The 22,088-nt window shown below is 39.7% G+C and overlaps 1 gene segment (V, D, J or C); it reads left to right on the top strand.

Moving 5' to 3' along the window:
- Positions 1 to 392: 392 nt before the first annotated feature.
- LOC142856439 (Ig kappa chain V-III region MOPC 321-like) overlaps positions 393 to 22,088 on the top strand; it is a 137,641-nt gene continuing 115,945 nt past the window's right edge. The window contains 2 exon segments of the V gene segment in view: positions 393 to 456; positions 683 to 989. Of these exon segments, the coding sequence occupies positions 408 to 456; positions 683 to 989 (356 nt within the window).

Here is a 22,088-nt window from a genome sequence, read left to right as displayed (position 1 = left end):
AAAAATTAAGAAAATAAGTCAAGAATTAATTATTTTGCTTTTCTTTGAGTCTTTATTCTCCATTCCCTCTTATATAATATTTTCATTGGCTGTGTACAATTTTGAATGATCAAGTTGTTCCTGAGATGACATACATTCTTTACATAGCACATCCGTAATGCAATTCCCTGCATCACACTTCAGAAAGATTAGAGGGTAAAGACTCAATGGAATAGCATGCACGTCTCCTTTAAGACACACTTGCCATGCTCTAGTAAACTTTGTGCTGACATCAACTCCCAGTGGGTGAAACAGGAGCAGGTGCCACTTTGAGCTGATTTACATACTGAGTCATTAGATAACAGTCCAGGCACTTTTAAGGGCAGATACCAGAGCCTAGGAAGCATTCTCTTTTCAAACACTCAGAGATGGAGTCAAGGGCACTCCTGCTATGGATGCTGCTGTTCCTGGTACAAGGTGAGAGGATGCAGAGCAGTGTTGAGTGCACCCACTGTAGCCAGCATGGTTTTCCATGACTCTAGTATCTTGATCGTTAGATTAAAGGCATTTGTGTGTTTCCCCCATTACTTTTTACTTCTCAAAGTGATGCCCACAAGTATTCTTAAAATTTTTAATGAAAAATTCCTTTGCTGGGAACGTTTCTAAACAAGTATAACCATGGTCTGTGTGTTTATGTTTCCAGGTTCCACTGGGGACATTGTGCTGACTCAGTCTCCAGGTTTGCTCCCTGTGTCTCTGGGACAAAAGGCCACCATCTCCTGCAAGTCTAGTGCGAGTGTCAATTTATATGGAACAAATCGTATGAACTGGTATCAACAGAAACCAGGACAGTCTCCCAAACTCCTCATCTATTTTGCATCCAACCTAGAATCTGGGGTCCCTGCCAGGTTCAGTGGCAGTGGGTCTGGGACAGACTTCACCCTCACCATCAATCCTGTGGAGGCTGATGATGTTGCAACCTATTACTGTCAGCAGAGTAAGGAGGATCCTCCCACAGTGCTCCAGGGTTGAACAAAAACCTCCTGGTGTTTCTGGTCAGTGAGGCTCAGTCTCTCAGCTGTCTCTTACTCTCTGACATCTCAATACACAGCTTTAGACTTGTTGGGGAAAAAATCTTAACCAATGAAACAAACTTTTATAAACTGATTTGATTGTTTATCCCATGCTATATACTTTATAATTCAATAATTTCCCAACAAAATACAGACTTTCATGGTTGTTTATGTATTAGCAAATATTCATTTAAATTTTTGTTAACACATATTTGCCTTTGAATGATTTTCCCTCTTTTTCCCCTATCTCCTATACCACATCTCTGCCTACTCCATCCTACCCTCAGTGTTCTTTTATAGACTTTCCTATCACTTAAGAGATACTGTTTCAGCCGGGCGGTGGTGGCGCACGCCTTTAATCCCAGCACTCGGGAGGCAGAGGCAGGCGGATCTCTGAGAGTTCGAGGCCAGCCTGGTCTACAAGAGCTAGTTCCAGGACAGGCTCCAAAAAGCTACAGAGAAACCCTGTCTCGAAAAACCAAAAAAAAAAAGATATACTGTTTCTTTTTTATGTGTTTATAAAAGATAATAAATACAAATTACATAAACTGGAAAAAAAGTTAACCAAAGTCATTTAGTGTGTGTGTGTGAGAGAGAGAGGGCCGGGCGGGGAGAGAGAGAGAGAGAGAGAGAGAGAGAGAGAGAGAGAGAGAGAGAGACAGAGAGACAGAGAGACAGAGAGACAGAGAGACAGAAGCCACCAGAGTATAATGTGCAAAAGTTGCTTCTGGGACTCAAACTCAGGTTCATCCGTCCCTGCTGCAATCACCTTTCCTGTTACCAGCTGAGCAATCTCGCCAATTTGATCTACTATTAATTTCTTTAATGATTTATTTGAAATTGGGGAGGAGTTTAAGCATGAATGAGTTTCCATAGTAGTCAGAAGAGGGCATCAGATCCCAAGGAGCTAGAGTTTCAGGAGGTTACAAGTTAGTTGATGTGGGTGCTGGAAACCAAACTGCATGATCAAAAAGTGCTTTTAACTGCTAAGCCATTTATTAACCTCTGATCTACCAATTTTTAGGTATTGATTTTTAGGATTATTAAATCCTTTGCCCTAGGACAATGGTAAAGATAATGGAAGCTTTGTGGCCAATCATTTAAGCCAGAAACAGCTTTGAGTCGTTAATATTACCAGCAAATCTTTCAGATGCAGTCTCACATTCTCACCCAGTATTATTGTTCTTCTATTGCTTCTGTTTGTTTGCACTCACAAGCAGCCTGCTACAGTTACTTAGAAACATAAGGCTGTGCTACAGTCATTTTTCTACTTCAGTTCCATTGTTTCTGTATATGTGTCCAACCCCAAAATTAAGGCTTTAGTATAAGATATGTTGATTGACCTTTATTACTCATCATTTTTTTTTAATTTTTTTTATTGATAAAAGGAGAATAAAGAAAAAAAACAAATTTCCACCTCCTCCCAGCCTCCCATTTCACTCCCCCTCCTCCCACTCTTCTCCCCCTCCCCCACTCCTCTCCCCCTCCCTCTCCAGTCCAAAGAGCAGTCAGGGTTCCCTGCCCTGTGGTAAGTCCTAGGTCCTCCCCCCTCCGTCCATATCTAGGAAGGTGAACATCCAAACTGGCTAGGCTTCCACCAAGCCAGCAGATTGCGAAGGATCAAAACTGCATGCCATTGTCCTTGGTGTCTCATCAGCCCTCATTGTTCGCCATGTTCAGAGAGTCCAGTTTTATCCCATGCTTTTTTGGTAACAGTTCAGCTGGCCTTGGTGAGCTCCCAGTAGATCAGCTCCACTGTCTCAGTGGGTGGGTGCACCCCTCGTGGTCCCGACTTCTTTGCTCATGTTCTCCCTCCTTCTGCTCCTCATTGGGACCTTGGGAGCTCAGTCCAGTGCTCCAGTGTGGGTCTCTGTCTCTATCTCCATCCCTCGCCAGATGAAAGTTCTAGGATGATATGCAAGATATTCGTCAGTATTGCTATAGGATAGGGTCATTTCAGGTTCCCTATCCTCAGCTGCCCAAGGAACTAACTGGGGACCTCAGCTTGGGCACCTGGGAGCCCCTCTAGGGTCAAGTCTCCTGCCCACCCTAAAGTGGGTCCCTTAACTAAGAATTGTGGTTCCGTGCTCCCCTATCCAACCTTCCTTTATCCTGATCCTCCTGTTTCCCCAAGTCCCCCCTCCTTCCCTTCTAACTTTTCTCACCCCATCTCCCCTTACCCCCATCCCACCCCACCCCCAAGATCCCACTTTTCTCCCCGGCAATTTTGTCTATCTAAGGATAACTATATGTTTTTCCTTGGGTTCACCTTCTTACTTAGCTTCTTTAGGTTCACCTATTGTAGACTCGTGACCCCTATTTATGGCTAGAGACCAATTATGAATGAGTACATCCCATGTTCATCTTTTTGGGTCTGGGATACCTCACTCAGGATAGTGTTTTCTATTTCCATCCATTTGCATGCAAAATTCGAGAAGTCATTGTTTTTTACCGCAGCATTGTACTCTAGTGTGTATATATTCCATACTTTCTTCATCGATTCTTCCATTAAAGGGCATCTAGGTTGTTTCCAGGTTCTGGCTATTACAAATAATACTGCTATGAACATAGTTGAACAAATGCTTTTGTCATGTGATAGAGCATCTCTTGGGTAAATTCCCAAGAGTGGTATTGCTGGGTCCAGGGGTAGGTTGATCCCGAATTTCCTGAGAAACCGAAACACTGACTTCCACAGTGGTTGCACAAGATTGCATTCCCACCAGCAATGGATGAGGGTACCCCTTCCTCCACAGCCTCTCCAGCAAAGGCTATTCTTGGTGTTTTTGACTTTAGCCATTCTGACAGGGGTAAGATGATATCTCAAAGTTGTTTTGATTTGCATTTCCCTGATTGCTAAGGAGGTTGAGCATGACCTTAAGTGTCTTTTGGCCATTTGAACTTCTTCTGTTGAGAATTCTCTGTTCAGTTCAGTGCCCCATTTTTTAATTGGGTTAATTAGCATTTTAAAGTCTAGTTTCTTGAGTTCTCTATATATTTTGGAGATCATTTTAACAACTTCTATACTTGTGGTCAAAGTCTTCCGGCCCTTTTCTTTTCTTTTCTTCTTCCTTTCTTCATCCTTTGTGTGTGATGTATAAAATATGTGAGTGGTATGCATATGACACAAGTCCACATGGAAAACAAAGGACATCAGGTGATGGTCCCCAAATTCCACCTTGTTTCAGGCAGGGTGTCATCATGAAACTTTCAAGACATGAGCTTGGGGGAAGAAGAAGACTTGATGGATACCTTCTTCTCTTTTAAGATGGGCAATGAGCTCTCACTAGCTTGGACTCTCTAGAACACTGAAACACTAGAACTCTTAGGGTCCTCAATTACTAAGACAGAAGAGCTTAGTATTATTTTATCCTGTGGTTTGCTGTGATATAAGCTGGAAAAAAAAGAGAAAAAAACCCTCCTAATAAAAATACTAACTATAATACTAGGATCCAAATAGACATATCCAGTCATGAGGTTGGAAAATATCTGACTCTTTACCTCCCCCTGAAAGTAAATGTCAGAATAATTTCTGTCCTCCAAAACACAAATCCACTTTTCCTACAAAAAATAAATCAGATTAAATATGACTTTATGAAATTTTTTCAGTTGACCCTGGCAATATACTGAAACTTTCCAAAATCTCATTCCACTAGCAGATATGACCTAAGAAAAGATAGTGTTTGTCCTAGGTCAGACAATTGTTAAGTATAGGAAAACAAGTTGTTCCATGCTGCTGAGTATTATACTGATGACCTTCCTGCAACCTATGGTCCATCTCAGCAGTTCTATTGTCAAGGGGAAGCAGACCCAAAAGACAAGAAGGCCTTTACCAAGAAAACCATTGATACACCTTTCATGGAACAATTTTAAAAAACAAACATTTTCAAGCTTTATCATAGAGGGATTAAAAAGGGCAAACATCATATATTAATCTACCCCAAATTGCCTATGACAGGTCAAGACCTTGGGGGAAAGCCCTGTGATGTCCTTGAAAAGCAAAGAGCAAAGGAAAGATACCCTCCCATCCATGGACCTGCAATGTGAGGTGGGCAAAGGAGGTGACCCTAATCTTTACAAGCTGGAACACTCAGGAGACTGGCACCTACACCTTGCCTAAACAAGATAGTAGACCACACCCTGAAGGTTTAAGTATGTGAGAGCTGACCCTGAGGGTATGAAAGCCAGAAAAGTAGTCCAGCCACTTACTCATCATTATAAGGGGTGAATTAATTAAAACAATGCTGGACAATTCGCCCTGATAGAGAAAACAGGGGAGAGCCAGCAGATTGACCAACCATACAACTATCCAGGCCCAGAATCAGGGTTATGTGTTGGCCCAAGACAACATTCTGGATGGTCATGGTGTTTGAGATTTGAGAGCTGAAGATGACAGCCTAAGAACCTAATGTTCCCATTGGGCCACTTGTAGGGAGGGGTCTAGATACAGAGAATTCATTCTAAAAAGATAATCTAGCATCCAATGTTCTCCCGTTCAAATCAATTGGAAAATGGTAGCTTCCTTTGCTTACAATGGTAGTCTTTCTACCAATTTCCAATGCTTCCATTATCATCCAATTCCAAATTCATTTCAATTACCCCATTTCTTTTTCTCATCAAAGAAGACAATATCCTCTAAAATTGTAGTCTTAGAAGCAATTAGAAATCATAATAGTTTACTTAAAGTCACAGTGTCTCAAAATCAAGCAATACTCCTTGTAATACCCCAACACTGGGTGTTCAAAAGACTCATGAGTAATAGAGGTTAGTAAAAGGTCTCCTCTTTAATATCCAGGTCACAGTCCATACCTACCTATGAGCTCCCAACCTCTATTCTTTGTTAACACAGGTCTGTGAGAGGACCAAATGGTTCACAGTCTTAGGCTTAAGCAATGTAGTTTTCTGTTTACATTTACACCCTGATTATCAATATCTTTTTGCCTTTGAGTATCTGTCAAATCAAACCACCCAATTCTCTTGAAATATATTTCCAACAGTTCCAAGATAATCCTCAACTATCTGGACAGACACTGACATGGGACATAGAAAATTTTTTTACTTACAAGTTAATGTCTCCCAACATGCACATAGCATCTTCCTTTGTGCCCCCAGTGATGACATTTATTAGGAAAGAACCACATAAGCAATTAGAGAATGCACAAAATACTCTTTAATTACCACTTGATTTATTGAAGAAATCAGTGAGAAAACAATTCCTAGAATCAAATTAAAATAACAACACAGCTTCCCAGCATTTTGAGATGCAACTACGTGATAACAAGGAAAGTTTATAACTATAAATGCTTACTTAAAAATACAGAAAGACCTCAAATAATAACCATATTCAGAGAGATCTCATATAAGTACTTAATGAGGAGCCTCAATGCCTAAGGAAAAGTCCAGCAAAACACAATGACAAGAAGTATTAAATATCAGAGTAGAAATTAATGAGATTAATATTAAAATAACAATAAATAACATTACTCAAAACTTTGTCCTTCAAATAAACACATGATCAACACCAAGCCAAACAGACCTATATTAATAAAATAGAAATAGGAGAGAGGGACCTATAACACATTCAAATAAAATCCAGATAATCATTGGGTAGTACTTTAAAATCTTAAGTTGGCCCAAACTGGAAAATCTTGGAGAAACAGATATATGTCTAGATACATAAGACAAAACCACACTAAATCGCAATGATATCAACAATTTCAACAGAACCATAGCAAGAAACTCTATTAAAGTGGTAATAATAAGTTGTACTTCAAGGGAGAAGCACAGCTGGAGGATTCCTACGCCAAATTATGCCAGACCTTTAATGAAAGACTGAAACTAATGACCCTGGAACTGTTCCATACCATAAAAAGGAAGAAACGCCATTAGAAAAGGAAGAAACACCACCATCATGAATCTAGCATTACCTAGATGACCACAAAAAGACATAATGGAAAAATGACAGAGACCAATTTTTCTGATTAACATAACCCCTTCCTCCAAAAGCCCATGAGTCAAATCTAAGATCACATTAAGAGGTACACTATGATCAAGCTGGTTTCTATCCAGGGATGAAAGATTGGTTCTAAAACATACAAGAGCAAGGCAGTGTGGAATATGGCTTTAATCTCAGCACTTAGGCAGGCAGAAGCATAAGAATCTCAGTGACTTTGAAGACGGCCTAGTCTGTAGAGTGAATTCCAAGACAGCCAGGTCAACACAGACAAACTCTGTGTTGAAAAAAGAAACAATAACTTCAACTAAACACAAACTGCTTCCGAACAGAAATCTCATGATCGTTTCAGTTGGTGCAGAAAAGTCACCTAGAGTTCTGATAAAATCTCTGAAGGGACCACAAACAGAAGGGTGTTTCCTGGAAACAGGAGAGAAGACAAAGTACAACCATAACTATGGTAAGTTTAGGAAAAAGAGTATTACTTCACAAACAGCATCTAATGAAATGATCATATGCTTTTTTTCTTTCAGTTCATTTATATGATGATGATTATATTGATAGATTTTTGTATGTAAACAAGCCCTGCATCTCTGGAATGAAGCCGACTTAATCATGGATGATTTTTCAGATATGTTCTAGGATTTGGTTTACCAGTATTTTATTGAGTATTTTTTGCATTCATGTTAATGAGTGACATTTTGTTTTGGTTAGGAGGTTTTTGATGACAGCTACTATTTCCTTGTATTTAATAGGTCTATTTAACTTGTTCACTCAGTCTTGATTTACTTTTGGTATTTGATATCTATTTAAGAAATGTCCATTTCTTTTACATTTTCCAACTTTGCGGAGTAGAGGTTTTTGTAATATGTCCTAATGATTCTCTGAATTTCCACATTGTCTGTTAATACATCCTCCTTTTCATTTATGATTTTGTTAATTTGGATGTTCTCTTTCTGCCTTTTGACTAGTTTGGATAAGGTTTTGTCTATCTTACTGATTTTCTCAAAGAACCAGCTCTTTCTTTCATTGATTCTTTGTATAGTTTTCTTTGTTTTCATTTTGTTGATTTCAACCCTCAACTTTGAAGGCAGAGATATCAGGCAAAACTGTTCCTGGAGAAAATCAACAAGATTGACAAACCCCTATAAAAACTAATCAACGGCAGAGAGAGAATTTACAAATTAATAGGATCAGAAATGAAAAGGGGGACATAACCACAGACACAGAGGAAATTCAGAGAATCATTAGATCTTACTACAAAAGCATATATGCCACAAAACTGGAAAATGTAAAGGAAATGGACAGTTTTTTAGATAAATACCATATACCAAAGTTAAACCAGGACCAGGTGAACAATCTAAATAGACCTGTTAGTCGCGAAGAATTAGAAGAGGTTATCAAAAACCTCCCTACCAAAAAGAGCCCAGGACCGGATGGTTTCACTGCAGAATTTTACCAGAACTTCCAAGAAGAGCTAATACCTATAAGCCTTAATGTATTTCACAATATAAAAACGGAAGAGGCATTGCCAAATTCCTTTTATGAAGCTACAGTTACTCTGATACCAAAACAGCACAAAGACTGAACCAAGAAAGAGAAATACAGGCAAATCTCACTCATGAACATCGATGCAAAAATCCTCAACAAAATACTGGCAATCCGAATCCAAGAACACATTATAAAAATTATCCATTATGATCAAGTAGGCTTCATCCCAGGGATGCAGGGCTGGTTCAACATACGAAAATCTATCAATGTAATCCAGCATAGAAATAAACTGAAAGAAAAAAACCATATGATCATTTCATTAGATGCTGAAAAAGCATTTGACAAAATTCAACATCCCTTTATGATAAAAGTCTTGGAGAGATTAGGGATACAAGGGTCATACCTAAATATAATAAAAGCTATTTACAGCAAGCCAACAGCTAACAATAAATTAAACAGAGAAAAACTCAAAGCCATCCCACTAAAATCAGGAACACAACAAGGCTGTCCACTCTCTCCATACCTCTTCAATAAAGTGCTTGAAGTTCTAGCAATAGCAATAAGACAACATAAGGGGATCAAGGGGATTCGAATTGGAAAGGAAAAAGTCAAACTTTTGTTATTTGCAGATGATATGATAGTGTACATAAGCGACCCCAAAAACTCCACCAAAAAACTTTTACACCTGATAAACAGCTTTAGTAGTGTGGCAGGATACAAGATCAACTCCAAAAAATCAGTCACCCTCTTATACACAAAGGATATGGAAGCAGAGAGGGAAATAAGAGAAGCTTCACCTTTCACGATAGCCACAAACAGCATAAAATATCTTGGGGTAACTCTAACCAAGGAAGTGAAAGATCTATTTGACAAGAACTTTAAGGCATTGAAGAAAAAAATTGAGGAGGATACCAGAAAATGGAAGGACCTCCCTTGCTCTTGGATTGGGAGGATCAACATAGTAAAAATGGCAATTCTACCAAAGGCAATCTATAGATTCAATGCAATCCCCATCAAGGTCCCATCAAAATCTTCACAGAACTTGAGAGGACAATAATCAACTTTATATGGAAAAACAAAAAACCCAGGATAGCCAAAACAATCCTATATAATAAAGGATTGTCTGGAGGCATTACCATCCCTGACTTCAAACTCTATTACAGAGCTACAGTGATGAAAACAGTGTGGTACTGGCATAAAAACAGAGAAGTCGACCAATGGAATCGTATAGAAGACCCGAATTTTAACCCACAAACCTATGATCACCTCATTTTCGATAAAGAAGCTAAAAGTATACAATGGAAGAAAGAAGGCATCTTCAACAAATGGTGCTGGCACAACTGGATGTCAACCTGTAGAAGAATGAAAATAGACCCATATCTATCACCATGCACAAAACTCAAGTCCAAATGGATTAAAGACCTCAATATCAGTCCGAACACATTGAACCTGATAGAAGAGAAAGTGGGAAGTACCCTATAACAGATGGGCACAGGAGATCGCTTCCTAGGTATAACCCCAGCAGCACAGACATTAAGGGCAACATTGAATAAATGGGACCTACTAAAACTGAGAAGCTTCTGTAAAGCAAAGGACACCGTCACTAAGACAAAAAGGCAACCTACTGACTGGGAGAAGATCTTCACCAACCCCGCAACAGACAAAGGTCTGATCTCCAAAATATACAGAGAACTCAAAAAACTAGACTTTAAAATGCTAATTAACCCAATTAAAAAATGGGGCACTGAACTGAACAGAGAATTCTCAACAGAAGAACTTCAAATGGCCAAAAGACACTTAAGGTCATGCTCAACCTCCTTAGCAATCAGGGAAATGCAAATCAAAACAACTTTGAGATATCATCTTACACCTGTCAGAATGGCTAAAATCAAAAACACCAAGGATAGCCTTTGCTGGACAGGCTGTGGAGAAAGGGGTACCCTCATCCATTGCTGATGGGAATGCAATCTTGTGCAACCACTGTGGAAGTCAGTGTTTCGGTTTCTCAGGAAATTCGGGATCAACCTACCCCTGGACCCAGCAATACCACTCTTGGGAATATACCCAAGAGATGCCCGATCATATGACAAAAGCATTTGTTCAACTATGTTCATAGCAGTATTATTTGTAATAGCCAGAACCTGGAAACAACCTAGATGCCCTTCGATGGAAGAATGGATGAAGAAAGTATGGAATATATACACATTAGAGTACTACGCTGTGGTAAAAAAAACAATGACTTCTCGAATTTTGCGTGCAAATGGATGGAAATAGAAAACACTATCCTGAGTGAGGTATCCCAGACCCAAAAAGATGAACATGGGATGTACTCACTCATAATTGGTTTCTAGCCATAAATAAGGGTCACGGAGTCTACAATAGGTGAACCTAAAGAAACTAAATAAGAAGGTGAACCCAAGGAAAAACATATAGTTATCCTCTTGGCTATGGGAAGTAGACAAAATTGCCGGGGAGAAAATTGGGATCTTGGGGGTGGGGTGGGATGGGGGTAAGGGGAGATGGGGAGAGAAAAGTTAGAAGGGAAGGAGGGGGGGGACTTGGGGAAACAGGAGGATTGGAATAAAAGAAGGTCGGACAGGGGAGCACAAAACCACAATTCTTAGTTAAGAGAGCCACTTTAGGGTTTGCAAGAGACTTGACTCTAGAGGGGCTCCCAGGGACCCATGGTGATGTCCCCTGTTAGTCCCTTGGGCAGCTGAGGATAGGGAACCTGAAATGACCCTATCCTATAGCAATACTGACAAATATCTTGCATACCACCATAGAACCTTCATCTGGCTATGGATGGAGATAGAGACAGAGACCCACACTGGAGCACTGGACTGAGCTCCCAAGGGCCCAATGAGGAGCAGAAGGAGGGAGAACATGAGCAAAGAAGTCAGGACCACAAGGGGTGCACCCACCCACTGAGACAGTGGAGCTGATCTACTGGGAGCTCACCAAGGCCAACTGGACTGTGACTGAAAAAGCATGGGTTAAAACTGGACTCTCTGAACATGGCGAACAATGAGGACTGATGAGAAGCCAAGGACAACGGCACGGGGTTTTGATCCTGTGCAATGTGCTGGCTTTGTGGGAGCCTAGCCAGTTTGGATGTTCACCTTCCTAGATATGGACGGAGGGGGGAGGACCTTGGACTTTCTACAGGGCAGGGAACCCTGACTGCTCTTTGGACTGGAGAGGGAGGGGGAGAGGAGCAGGGGGAGAGGGAGAAGGGTGGGAGTAGGGGGAGAAGGGTGGGAGGAGGGGGATGGAAATGGGAGGCTGGAAGGAGGCGGAAACTTGTTTTTTTTTCCTTTTCTCAATAAAAAAATAAAAGAAATATGACACTGGCTCAGAACTGAGAGATAGAAAATTATTTATATAGTGGGAAAACTTACAAATCAGGATTCTCTGATTGAAAGGTAGATGGAGTTGAGATCCAAAACAATCTGAATGAAAAACCGAGAACCAGCGGGGAGGAGATAAGGGGCCAGACACGCTTCAGAATCTGGGTAAATAGTCTATTAGGCCATGTGTAGTATTATGGGCGGCGGCAGGGCTGCGTCCCCAACCCCCAGCCGCCTGCCCGGCTAGCTTTTGCCCCGAAATAATTACACAGACACTGTATTCTTTTAAACACTGCTTTGGCCCATTCCTACCTAGCCTAACTCTCGCACCTGGACTAGCCCATTTCTTATCATCTGTATAGCACCGGTCTTACCGGGAAGATTCTAGTCTAAGTCCATCCTGGGTCGGAGCTTCATTGCGTGCGTCTTCCCTGGAGCAGGTAGCATGGCGTCTCTCTCTGAAGCGTCTGCTCCCCAGCTGTCGAGTCTGACCTCACTTCCTCTTCCTCCCGGCATTCTGTTCTGTTTACTCCACCTACCTATGTCCTAACCAATGAAATGGGCCAAAGCAGTTCCTTTTATTTTAACCAATAACCTTCCTCCATCAGCCATGCCCCAGTCGACTAGTAAACCTTCCTGCAGAAGCTCCTCTTTTTATTTAAACGAAAGAATTCTAAACCTAAAACAAAATTATGTACAATAAGAACAAATATGTTATTCTAACTAGCTTAAGTCTTGTATAATAAATAGATTGGTCAAGTCATGAGAGGAAAGTAATTACACTTATATAGCCTTCAACCCCATCGAAGATCCAAAAAGGGAAATAAGGTTACTTGAGTGAGTAGAAAGTGCAATCAAATAACTTCCAAAATGTGCAACAACTTCAGCAACTGGGTAAATAGTCTATGAGAACATGCCTAAGTAGCAGGTAAACCTTCCTGCAGCACAACTTGATTGTTTCCTGTCTTCTACTTTTCCTGGGTGAGTCTGATTCTTTTGTTTTAGAGCTTTCAGGTGTGCTTGGTAAGTCACTAATGTGAGCTTTCTCCATTTTCTTTATGTGGGCCCTTAGTGCTATAAATTTTCCTCTTAGTACTGCCTTCATAGTGTCCCATAGATTTGGATATGTTGAACCTACACTTTCATTGAATTCAAGGAAGTCTTTAATTTATTTCTTTATTATTCCTTGACCCAGGTGTGGTTTAGTAGTTGACATGGGTTTGTAGGCTTTCTGAGAGTAGTATTGTTGCTAAATTCTAACTTTAATCCATAGTGATCCAATAAAGCACAGGGGTTACTCCAATTTTTTTCTATCAGTGGAGGTTTGCTTTGTTACCAAGTATGTGGTCAATTTTAGATAAGGGTCCATGAGGTGCTGATAAATATGTATATTCTTTTGTGACTGTCTGGAATGTTCTATAGATATCTATTAAGTTCATTTGATTCATTCTATCTGTTAGTTCTCTTATTTCTCAAGTTTCCATCTGGTCCACTTGTCCATTGATAAGAATGTACTGTTAAAGTCTCCTACTATTAGATTGTTGGATTTGATGTGTGATTTAAGTTTTAGTGATGTTTCTTTTACATATGTGGGTACTCTTGTATTAGGTGCCTAGATGTTCAGGATTGAAAGTGCATCATAATGAATTATTCCTGTTATGAGAATAAATAAAATGTCCTTCTCCATCTCTTCTGATTGATTTTAGTTTGATATCAATGTTGGTAGGTATTAGGATAGCTACACCTGCTTGTTTCTTAGGTCCATTTGATTAGAAAACCTTTTCCTAACCCTATACTCTGAGGTAGTGTCTGTCTTTGAGTTTGAGGTGTGTTTCTTATAAACAGCAGAAGGCTGGATGCTGTTTTCATATCTTAGCCTGTGTCTTTTTATATGTGGATTAAATCCATTGATATTAAGTGATATTAATGACCAGTGGTTGTTAACTCCTGTTATTTTTTGGCAGTAGTGTTTGTGTGTTTCCTTTCTTTGGGTTATGCTGGTGAGTGGTTATCAGATACATGTGTTTTTGTGAGTGCAGTTAGCTTCTTTGCATTGGAGTTTTCCTTCTAGTACTTTCTGTAAGGCTGGGTTTATGGATATGGATATACATTGTTTAAATTTGTTTTTGTCATGGACAATCTTGTTTTTTCCATTGATGGTTAATGAAAGCTTTGCTGGTATAGTAGTCTGGGCTTGCATCCATGGTCTGCAATGTCTGCAGCATATCTATCCAGGACTTCCTGGCTTTCACGGTTTCCATTGAGAAGTCAGATGTAATTCTGATAGGTTTACCTTTATATGTTTCTTGACCATTTTCCTTGGCAACTCTTAATATTCTTTCTTTATTCTCTATGTTTTGTTTTTGATTATTATATTGTGAGGAGATTTTTTATAAGTATATTTGGTGTTCTGTAAGCTTCTTTGTTGCAGGGGAAAGCCACTTGTTCGTCCCAGCTGCGTCAGTAGAGCATGAGACTCTTAATCTCGGAGTCTAAATGTAGCCAGCAGAAGCTGCTTGTTTGCAAGAGACTGATGTTACTGGTTTTAAGGTAGATCAATTACATGTTGACACTTGTCCACCACAGAATTAGGAATAAAAAACAAACTTAAGGACATGAATCAACTAATTTTACCTGCTTCCTGTGCATGCAATAGGTAGAATATAACTTCTGAGGGCACACACATTTATCCAATGCATCATCTTTTTCCCTTTTGTCAGGGTAGCTGGTGTGCCCCATTTTTTATTTGCATCACATCTATAATAGTTTTTACTTATTACATTAAAAATGCCTGTTATTTTAAAATTTTCCTTCTCTCCTTAATCTTATATTGTATATACCTCTAACTCATTGATTGGGATATCAGACCTCTAACTGGATCACAATGCCAGATAAATGTACAAAGGTTTAGGAGAGAAAGGAAAAAGAGTATAGAGAGTTAAAAAAAAGAAGTAAATAAGTTTTTTTATAAAAAAAAGGTAAAGTCTTTAAAGAGACAGAGTAAATAAGTCATAAATTAAAAAGAGTAAAGAGGGACAGCACAGGCGGACAAGCAGATGAGGTACAAGCAGGAAATGTGTGCTGGATTATTACTGCCCATACTCAATTCCAGTGCTCATGGTGATAGTGATTGATTTTAAAGAAATAAATTATTTTTTTCTTGTTAAAAAAACATACTACCTCTAAATGTTTGTAATTTGACTCCTTCATTTCCTATTGATATCCCTTCATATCTTTCTCATTCCTTTTTACTCTGATTGATACTTTGAGCATTACATGGAGTAAGAGTGAGAGTGTGAGTTCATAACCTTTTCTCACTCCAGGTTTGAGAAATAATACTCTGTTTCCTCAACTTACCATAGTTATGGTTGTACTTTGTTATTTGTCTTCTTTCCTGTTTTCAGGAATGACCCTTCTGTTTGTGGTCCCTTCAGAGATTTTATCACAACTGTAGATGACTTTTCTGTACTGACTGAGATGACTGTATCTTTTCTGAATCAGTTTGTGTTTACTTGAAGTTAATGTTTCTTTTTTGAATACAGAGTTTGTCTGTATAGAACTGGCTTTCCTGGAATTCACTCTACAGACTAGGCTGGCCTCAAAGTCATTGAAATTCCTAGGCTTCTGCCTACCTTAGTGCTGGGATTAAAGCCTTATTCCAGACTGCCCTGCTGTTTTCTGTTTTAGAACCAACCTTTCGTCCCTGGATTGAAACTGCTTTGATCATAGTGTACCTCTTAATGTGTTCTTAGATTTGACTTACAGGCTTTTGGAGTGGGGGTTATGTTAATCAAATAAATTTGTCTTCTTGTCATTTTTCCCTTATGTCTTTGTGTAGTCATCTAGGTAATGTTGGATTCATGGTAGTGGTGTTTCTTCTTTTCTAGTGTTTTTTCTTCCTTTTTTATGGTATGGAACAGTTCGAGGGCCATTAGTATCAGCTCTTCATTAAAGGTCTGGCATAATTTGGCAGAGGATCCCTCCAGTTGTACTTCTCTCTTGAGAGTCATTTTATTACCACTTCAGTATAGTTGCTTGCTATGTTTTTTTTTAAATTATTGATATCACTGTGATTTAGTGTGGTTTTGTCATATGTGTCTAGACATATATCTGTTTCTCCAAAATTTTCCAGTTTGGAGGAATATAAGATTTAAAGTACTACACAACATTTATCTGAATTTCACTTGAATGTGATGCAGGTCCTTCTCTTTTATCTCTATTGTATTAATATAAGTCTGTTTGGCTCAGTGTTGACTGTGTGTTTATTTGAAGGACAAAGCTTTTGAGTAATGTTATTTATTGTTATTTTTTAACATTTATTTATTTATTTATTATGTATACAATATTCTGTGTGTATGCCTGCAGGCCAGAAGAAGGCATCAGATCCCATTATAGATGGTTGTGAGCCACCATGTGGTTGCTGGGAATTAAACTCAGGACCTTTGGAAGAGCAAGCAATGCTCTTAACCTCTGAGCCATCTCTCCAGCCTTATTTATTGTTATTTTAATATTCATCTCATTAATTTCTACTCTGATATTTAATATCTCTTTCCATTGATTGACATTGGGTTTAGTCTGAACTTTTCCTTAGGCCTTGATGCTCCTTATTAAGTACTACTTGAGATCTCTCTGAATTTAGTCATTATTTGAGGTCTTTCTTTTTCTTTTTTTTTTTAGTAGGCATTTACAGTCATAAACTTTCCTTGTCATCATGTGGTTGTATCCCAAAATATTGGGAAATTGTTCTATTATTTTCATTTGATTCTAGAAATTGTTTTCTCACTGATTTCTTCAATAAGTCAAGTGGTAATTCAAGAATATATTGTTTATTCCCCAATTACTTATGTGGTACCTTCCTAAGAGATGTCATCAATGGAGGTACAAAGGAAGATGTTATCCACATGTTGAGGGACATTAACTTGCAAGTAAGAAAATTCAGATATGTCCCATGACAGTGTCTCTCCAGATAGTTGAGGACTATCTTGGAACTGTCGGGCCAATATATTTCAAGAGAGTTGGGTGGCTTGTTTAGAAAAATCCCCAAGAGCAAAAGATATTTGTAATCAGGGTATAAATGTAAACAGAAAAATACATTGCTTAAACTTTTGGTCCTCTCAGGGATTTATGTTAACAAAGATTAGAGGTTGGGAGCTCTTAGCTTGGCATGAACTATGGCCTGGTTATTAAAGAGAAGACCCTTTACTAACCTCAATTACTCATGAGTCTTTTGAACACCCAACATTGTGGTATTCCATTAAGTAATCTATTATAATTTCTAATACCTTCTAAGATTACAAATTTAGAGGATATTGTCTTTGACAAGAAAAAGAAATAGGGTTCTTGGGAAGAATTTGGACTGGGATGACAGTGGAGGCATTGGAAACTTGAAGAAAGACTACCCTTGTAAACAAAGGAAGCTGTGATTTCCACATCGAATTTGAAAAGTGGAACATTGGAGGCTAGACCATATTTTGAGAAAGAATTCTAGGTATCTAGATCCCTCCCCACAAGTGTTCCAATAGGACCATTATGTTCTTAGGCTGTCATAAGCTCTCAATGCTCAAACACCACAACCATCCAGGATGTTGGGTTGGGCCAACACATCTCTGTTTCTGGGCCTGGGTAGTTGCATGGCTGGTCAATATGCTAGCTCTCCCCTATTTTCATCATCAGGGTGAATTGTCCAGCATTGTTTCAATTAGTTCACTCCTTATAGTAATGAGTAAGTGGCTGGTCTAGTTCTTCTACTTTCATGCCCTCAGGGTCAGCTCTCACATACTTGAACCTTTAGGCCAGCTCTACTATCTTATTCAGGCAAGGTGTAGGTGCCAGTCTCCTGAGTGTTGCAGGTGGTAAGGTTCAGCTCTTTTGCCCACCTCACATTACAGGGCCAAGGATGGGAGGGCATCTTTCCTTTGCTCTGAGCTTTTCAAGGACATCACAGGGCTTTCCCACAAGTTCTTGACCTGTCATAGGCAATTTTGGGTAGATTAATATATGATGTTTACCCTGCTAAATCCCTTGATAAAGTTTGAAAATGTTTTTCTTTAATTGTTCCATGAAAGGTATATCAATGGTTTTCTTGGTAAAAGGCTTCCTTGTCTGTTAGGTCTGTTTCCCCTTGACAATAAAATTGCTAAGATGGACCATAGGATGTAAGAAGGTCATAAATACAATACTCATCAGCCTGGAACAACTTGTTTTCCTATACTCAACAATTGTCTGACCTAGGACTAAGACTATCTTTTCGTAGGTCATATCTGCTATCAGACTGAGAGTTTGGAAAGTTTCAGTATATTGGCCAGGGTCAACTGAAAAAAAATTCATAAAAAATCTCATATTTAGACTAGGGATACAAGGGTCATACCTAAATATAATAAAAGCTATTTACAGCAAGCCGACAGCTAACATCAAAGTAAACGGAGAGAAACTCAAAGCCATCCCACTAAACTTAGGAACACGACAAGGCTGTCCACTCTCGCCATACCTCTTCAATATCGTGCTTGAAGTTCTAGCAATAGCAATAAGACAACATAATGGGATCAAGGGGATTCGAATTGGAAAGGAAGAAGTCAACTTTCGTTATTTGCAGATGATATGATAGTGTACATAAGCGACCCCAAAAACTCCACCAAATAACTCCTACAGCTAATAAACACCATTAATAATGTGGCAGGATACAAGATCAACTCCAAAAAATCAGTCGCCCTCCTATACACAAAGGATATGGAAGCAGAGTGGAAAATCAGAGAAGCATCACCTTTCACGATAGCCACAAATAGCATAAAATATCTTAGGGTAACTCTAACCAAGGAAGTGAAAGATCTATTTGACAGGAACTTTAAGTCTTTGAAGAAAAAAATTGAAGAGAATACCAGAAAATGGAAGGAACTTACTTGCTCTTGGATTGGGAGGATCAACATAGTAAAAATGGCAATTTTACCAAAAGCAATCTATAGATTTAATGCAATCCCAATCAAGGTCCCATCAAAATGCTTCACAGATATTGAGAGGGCAATAATCAACTTTACATGGAAAAACAAAAAACCCAGGATAGCCAAAACAATCTTATACAATAAAGGATCTTCTGGAGGCATTACCATCCCTGACTTCAAACTTTATTACAGAGCTACAGTATTGAAAACAGCTTGGTATTGGCATAAAAACAGAGAAGTTGATCAATGGAATCAAATAGAAGACCCGAATTTTAACCCATAAACCTATGAACACCTGATTTTCGATAAAGGAGCTAAAAGTATACAATGGAAAAAAGAGAGCATCTTCAACAAATGGTGCTGGCAGAACTGGTTGTCAAGCTGTGGAAGAATGAAAATTTTCCCATATCTATCACCATGCACAAAACTCAGGTCCAAATAGATTAAAGACCTCAATATAAATCTGAACACACTGAACCTGATAGAAGAGAAAGTGGGAGGTACTTGACAACATATGGACACAGGAGACCACTTTCTACATATAACCCCAGCAGCACAGACATTAAGGGCAACATTGAATAAATGGGACTGTAGTGATAGGGGCGGTGGGGCTGGGTACACAGCACCCCGGCCGCCTGCTAGCTTATGCCTGAAATAACAACACACAAACTGTATTCATTTAAACACTGCTTGGCCCATTTCTATCTAGCCTCTTCTAGGCTAACTCTCACACCTGGACTAGCCCATTTCTAATAATCTGCTGTAGCCCACGAGGTGGCTTACCAGGGAGATTCTAGCCTACATCCATCCTGGATCGGAGCCTCATTGCGTGTCCAGGAGAGGGAAGCATTGCATCTCTGCTCCAGAGAGCAGAGCTGTTGAGTCTGAGCTCACTTCCTCTTCCTCCCAGCATTCTGTTCTGTTTACTCCTCCCACCTATGTTTTAACCTATGAGGCCAAGCAGTTTCTTTATTACTTAACCAATGATCTTCCTCCATCATGGGACCTCCTGAAACTGAGAAGCTTCTGTAAAGCAAAGGACACTGTCACTAAGACACAAAGGCAACCCACTGATTGGGAGAAGATCTTCACCAACCCTGCAACTGACAAAGGTCTGATCTCCAAAATATATAAAGAACTCAAAAAACTAGACTTTAAAATGCTAATTAACCCAATTAAAAAATGGGGCACTGAACTGAACAGAGAATTCTCAACAAAAGAAGTTCAAATGGCCAAAAGACACTTAAGGTCATGCTCAACCTCCTTAGCAATCAGGGAAATGCAAATCAAAACAACTCTGAGATACACCTGTCAGAATGACTAAAATCAAAAACACCAATGTAGAGATAAGTCCTGCCCCTTAGGGGGCGTGTTCGCCTCAGGCTAATGTTGGCCTATGAATTTGGCAAGCGTGCTCCCAGCAGGCCCTTTCTGCTTTCCTGGTCTCCGCGGGAACGGTGGTTCTGTAAGTCTATTTCGCCATTAAAGCTGTCTATATTTTTACAATCTGTCTGCATTCGTTTATGCTGTTACACACCAATGATAGCCTTTCCTGGAGAGGTTGTGGAGAAAGGGGTACACTCATCCATTGCTGGTGGGAATGCAAACTTGTGCAACCACTTTGGAAAGCAGTGTGGTGCTTTCTCAGGAAATTCGGGATCAACCTACCCCTCGACCCAGCAATACCACTCTTGGAAATATACCCAAGCGATGCCCTATCATATGACAAAAGCATTTGTTCAACTATGTTCATAGCACTATCATTTGTAATAGCCAGAACCTGGAAACAACCTAGATGTCCTTCAATGAAAGAATGGATGAAGAAAGTGTGGAATATATACACATTAGAGTACTACTCAGCAATAAAAAACAATGACTTCTTGAATTTTGCATGCAAATGGATGGAAAAAGAAAACACTATCCTGAGTGAGGTAAGCCAGACCCAAAAAGATGAACATGGGATGTACTCACTCATTATTGGTTTCTAGCCATAAATAAAGGACATTGAGCCTATAATTCGTGATCCTAGAGAAGCTAAATAAGAAGGTGAACCCAAAAAAAAAAAAACCATATAGTTATCCTCCTGGATATTTGAAGTAGACAAGATTGCCAAGAAAAAATTGGGATCTTGGGGGTGCAGTTGGATGGGGGAAAGGGGAAATGTGGAGAGAAAAGTGAGAAGGGGAGGATGGGAGAACTTGGGAAAATGGGATGGTTGGGATAAAGGAAGGGTGTATATAGGAGCAGGGAAGTATATATCTTAATTAAGGGAGCCATTTTAGGGTTGGCAAGAGACTTGACTCTAGAGGGGTTCCCAAGTGTCCAGGGAGATGCCCCCAGCTAGTTCCTTGGGCAGCTGAGGATAGTGAACCTGAAATGACCCTATTCTATAGCCACACTGATGAATATCTTGCATATCACCATAGAACCTTCATCTGGCGATGGATGGAGATAGAGACAGAGACCCACACTGGAGCACTGGACTGAGCTCCCAAGGTCCCAATGAGGAGCAGAAGGAGGGAGAACATGAGCAAGGAAGTCAGGACCACGAGGGATGCACCCACCCACCGAGACCGTGGGACTGATCTATTGGGAACTCACCAAGGCCAGCTGGACTAGGACTGAAAAAGTATGGAATAAAACCGAACTCTCTGAACATGGCAGACAATGAGGGCTGATGAGAAGCCAAGAACAATGGCATGGGGTTTTGATCCTACTGAATGTACTGGCTTTGTGGGAGCCTAGCCTGTTTGGATGCTCACCTTCCTAGACCTGGATAGAGGGGGGAGGACCTTGGTCTGCCCACAAGGCAGGGAACCCTGACTGCTCTTTGGACTGGAGAGAAAGGGGAGTGGGGCGTGGGGAGTGGGGGAGGGGTAGGAAAAAGGGAGGCGGTGAGGAGACGGAAATTTTTAATAAATAAATATATAAAAGAAATCAAAAAACCGAATATAAACTATGTGACTAGTGGGCCATTTAAAAATATATGGCCCTTCATGGATATTATACATTGTATAATATAGGAATGTTTATGAACATAAATGAGAAATATGTAGTAGAAAAATAGTTGAAAATGTGTACATTTGTTTATGCGGTGAAACATTTGTTTAATGATGCAAAGATGTATTATATCATTTTTATGTTGCATTTGTATTATTCTGTGAAACTGTGTTACTGTGCCTGTGTAAAATGTCTGATTGGTCTAATAAAGATCAGAACACTCAATAGTAGGTAGGAGAGAGATAGGCAGGGTTGCCAGCGAGAGAATAATCAGAGAGAAAGAGAAGAGAGAGGACAGAGAAAAGAAGGA

Source organism: Microtus pennsylvanicus, chromosome 8 (genome assembly GCF_037038515.1).
Source record: "Microtus pennsylvanicus isolate mMicPen1 chromosome 8, mMicPen1.hap1, whole genome shotgun sequence".
Lineage (NCBI taxonomy): Eukaryota > Metazoa > Chordata > Mammalia > Rodentia > Cricetidae > Microtus > Microtus pennsylvanicus.
The sequence above is the reverse complement of the archived record's forward strand: the minus strand, read 5'-3'. Positions and strand labels throughout refer to the sequence as shown.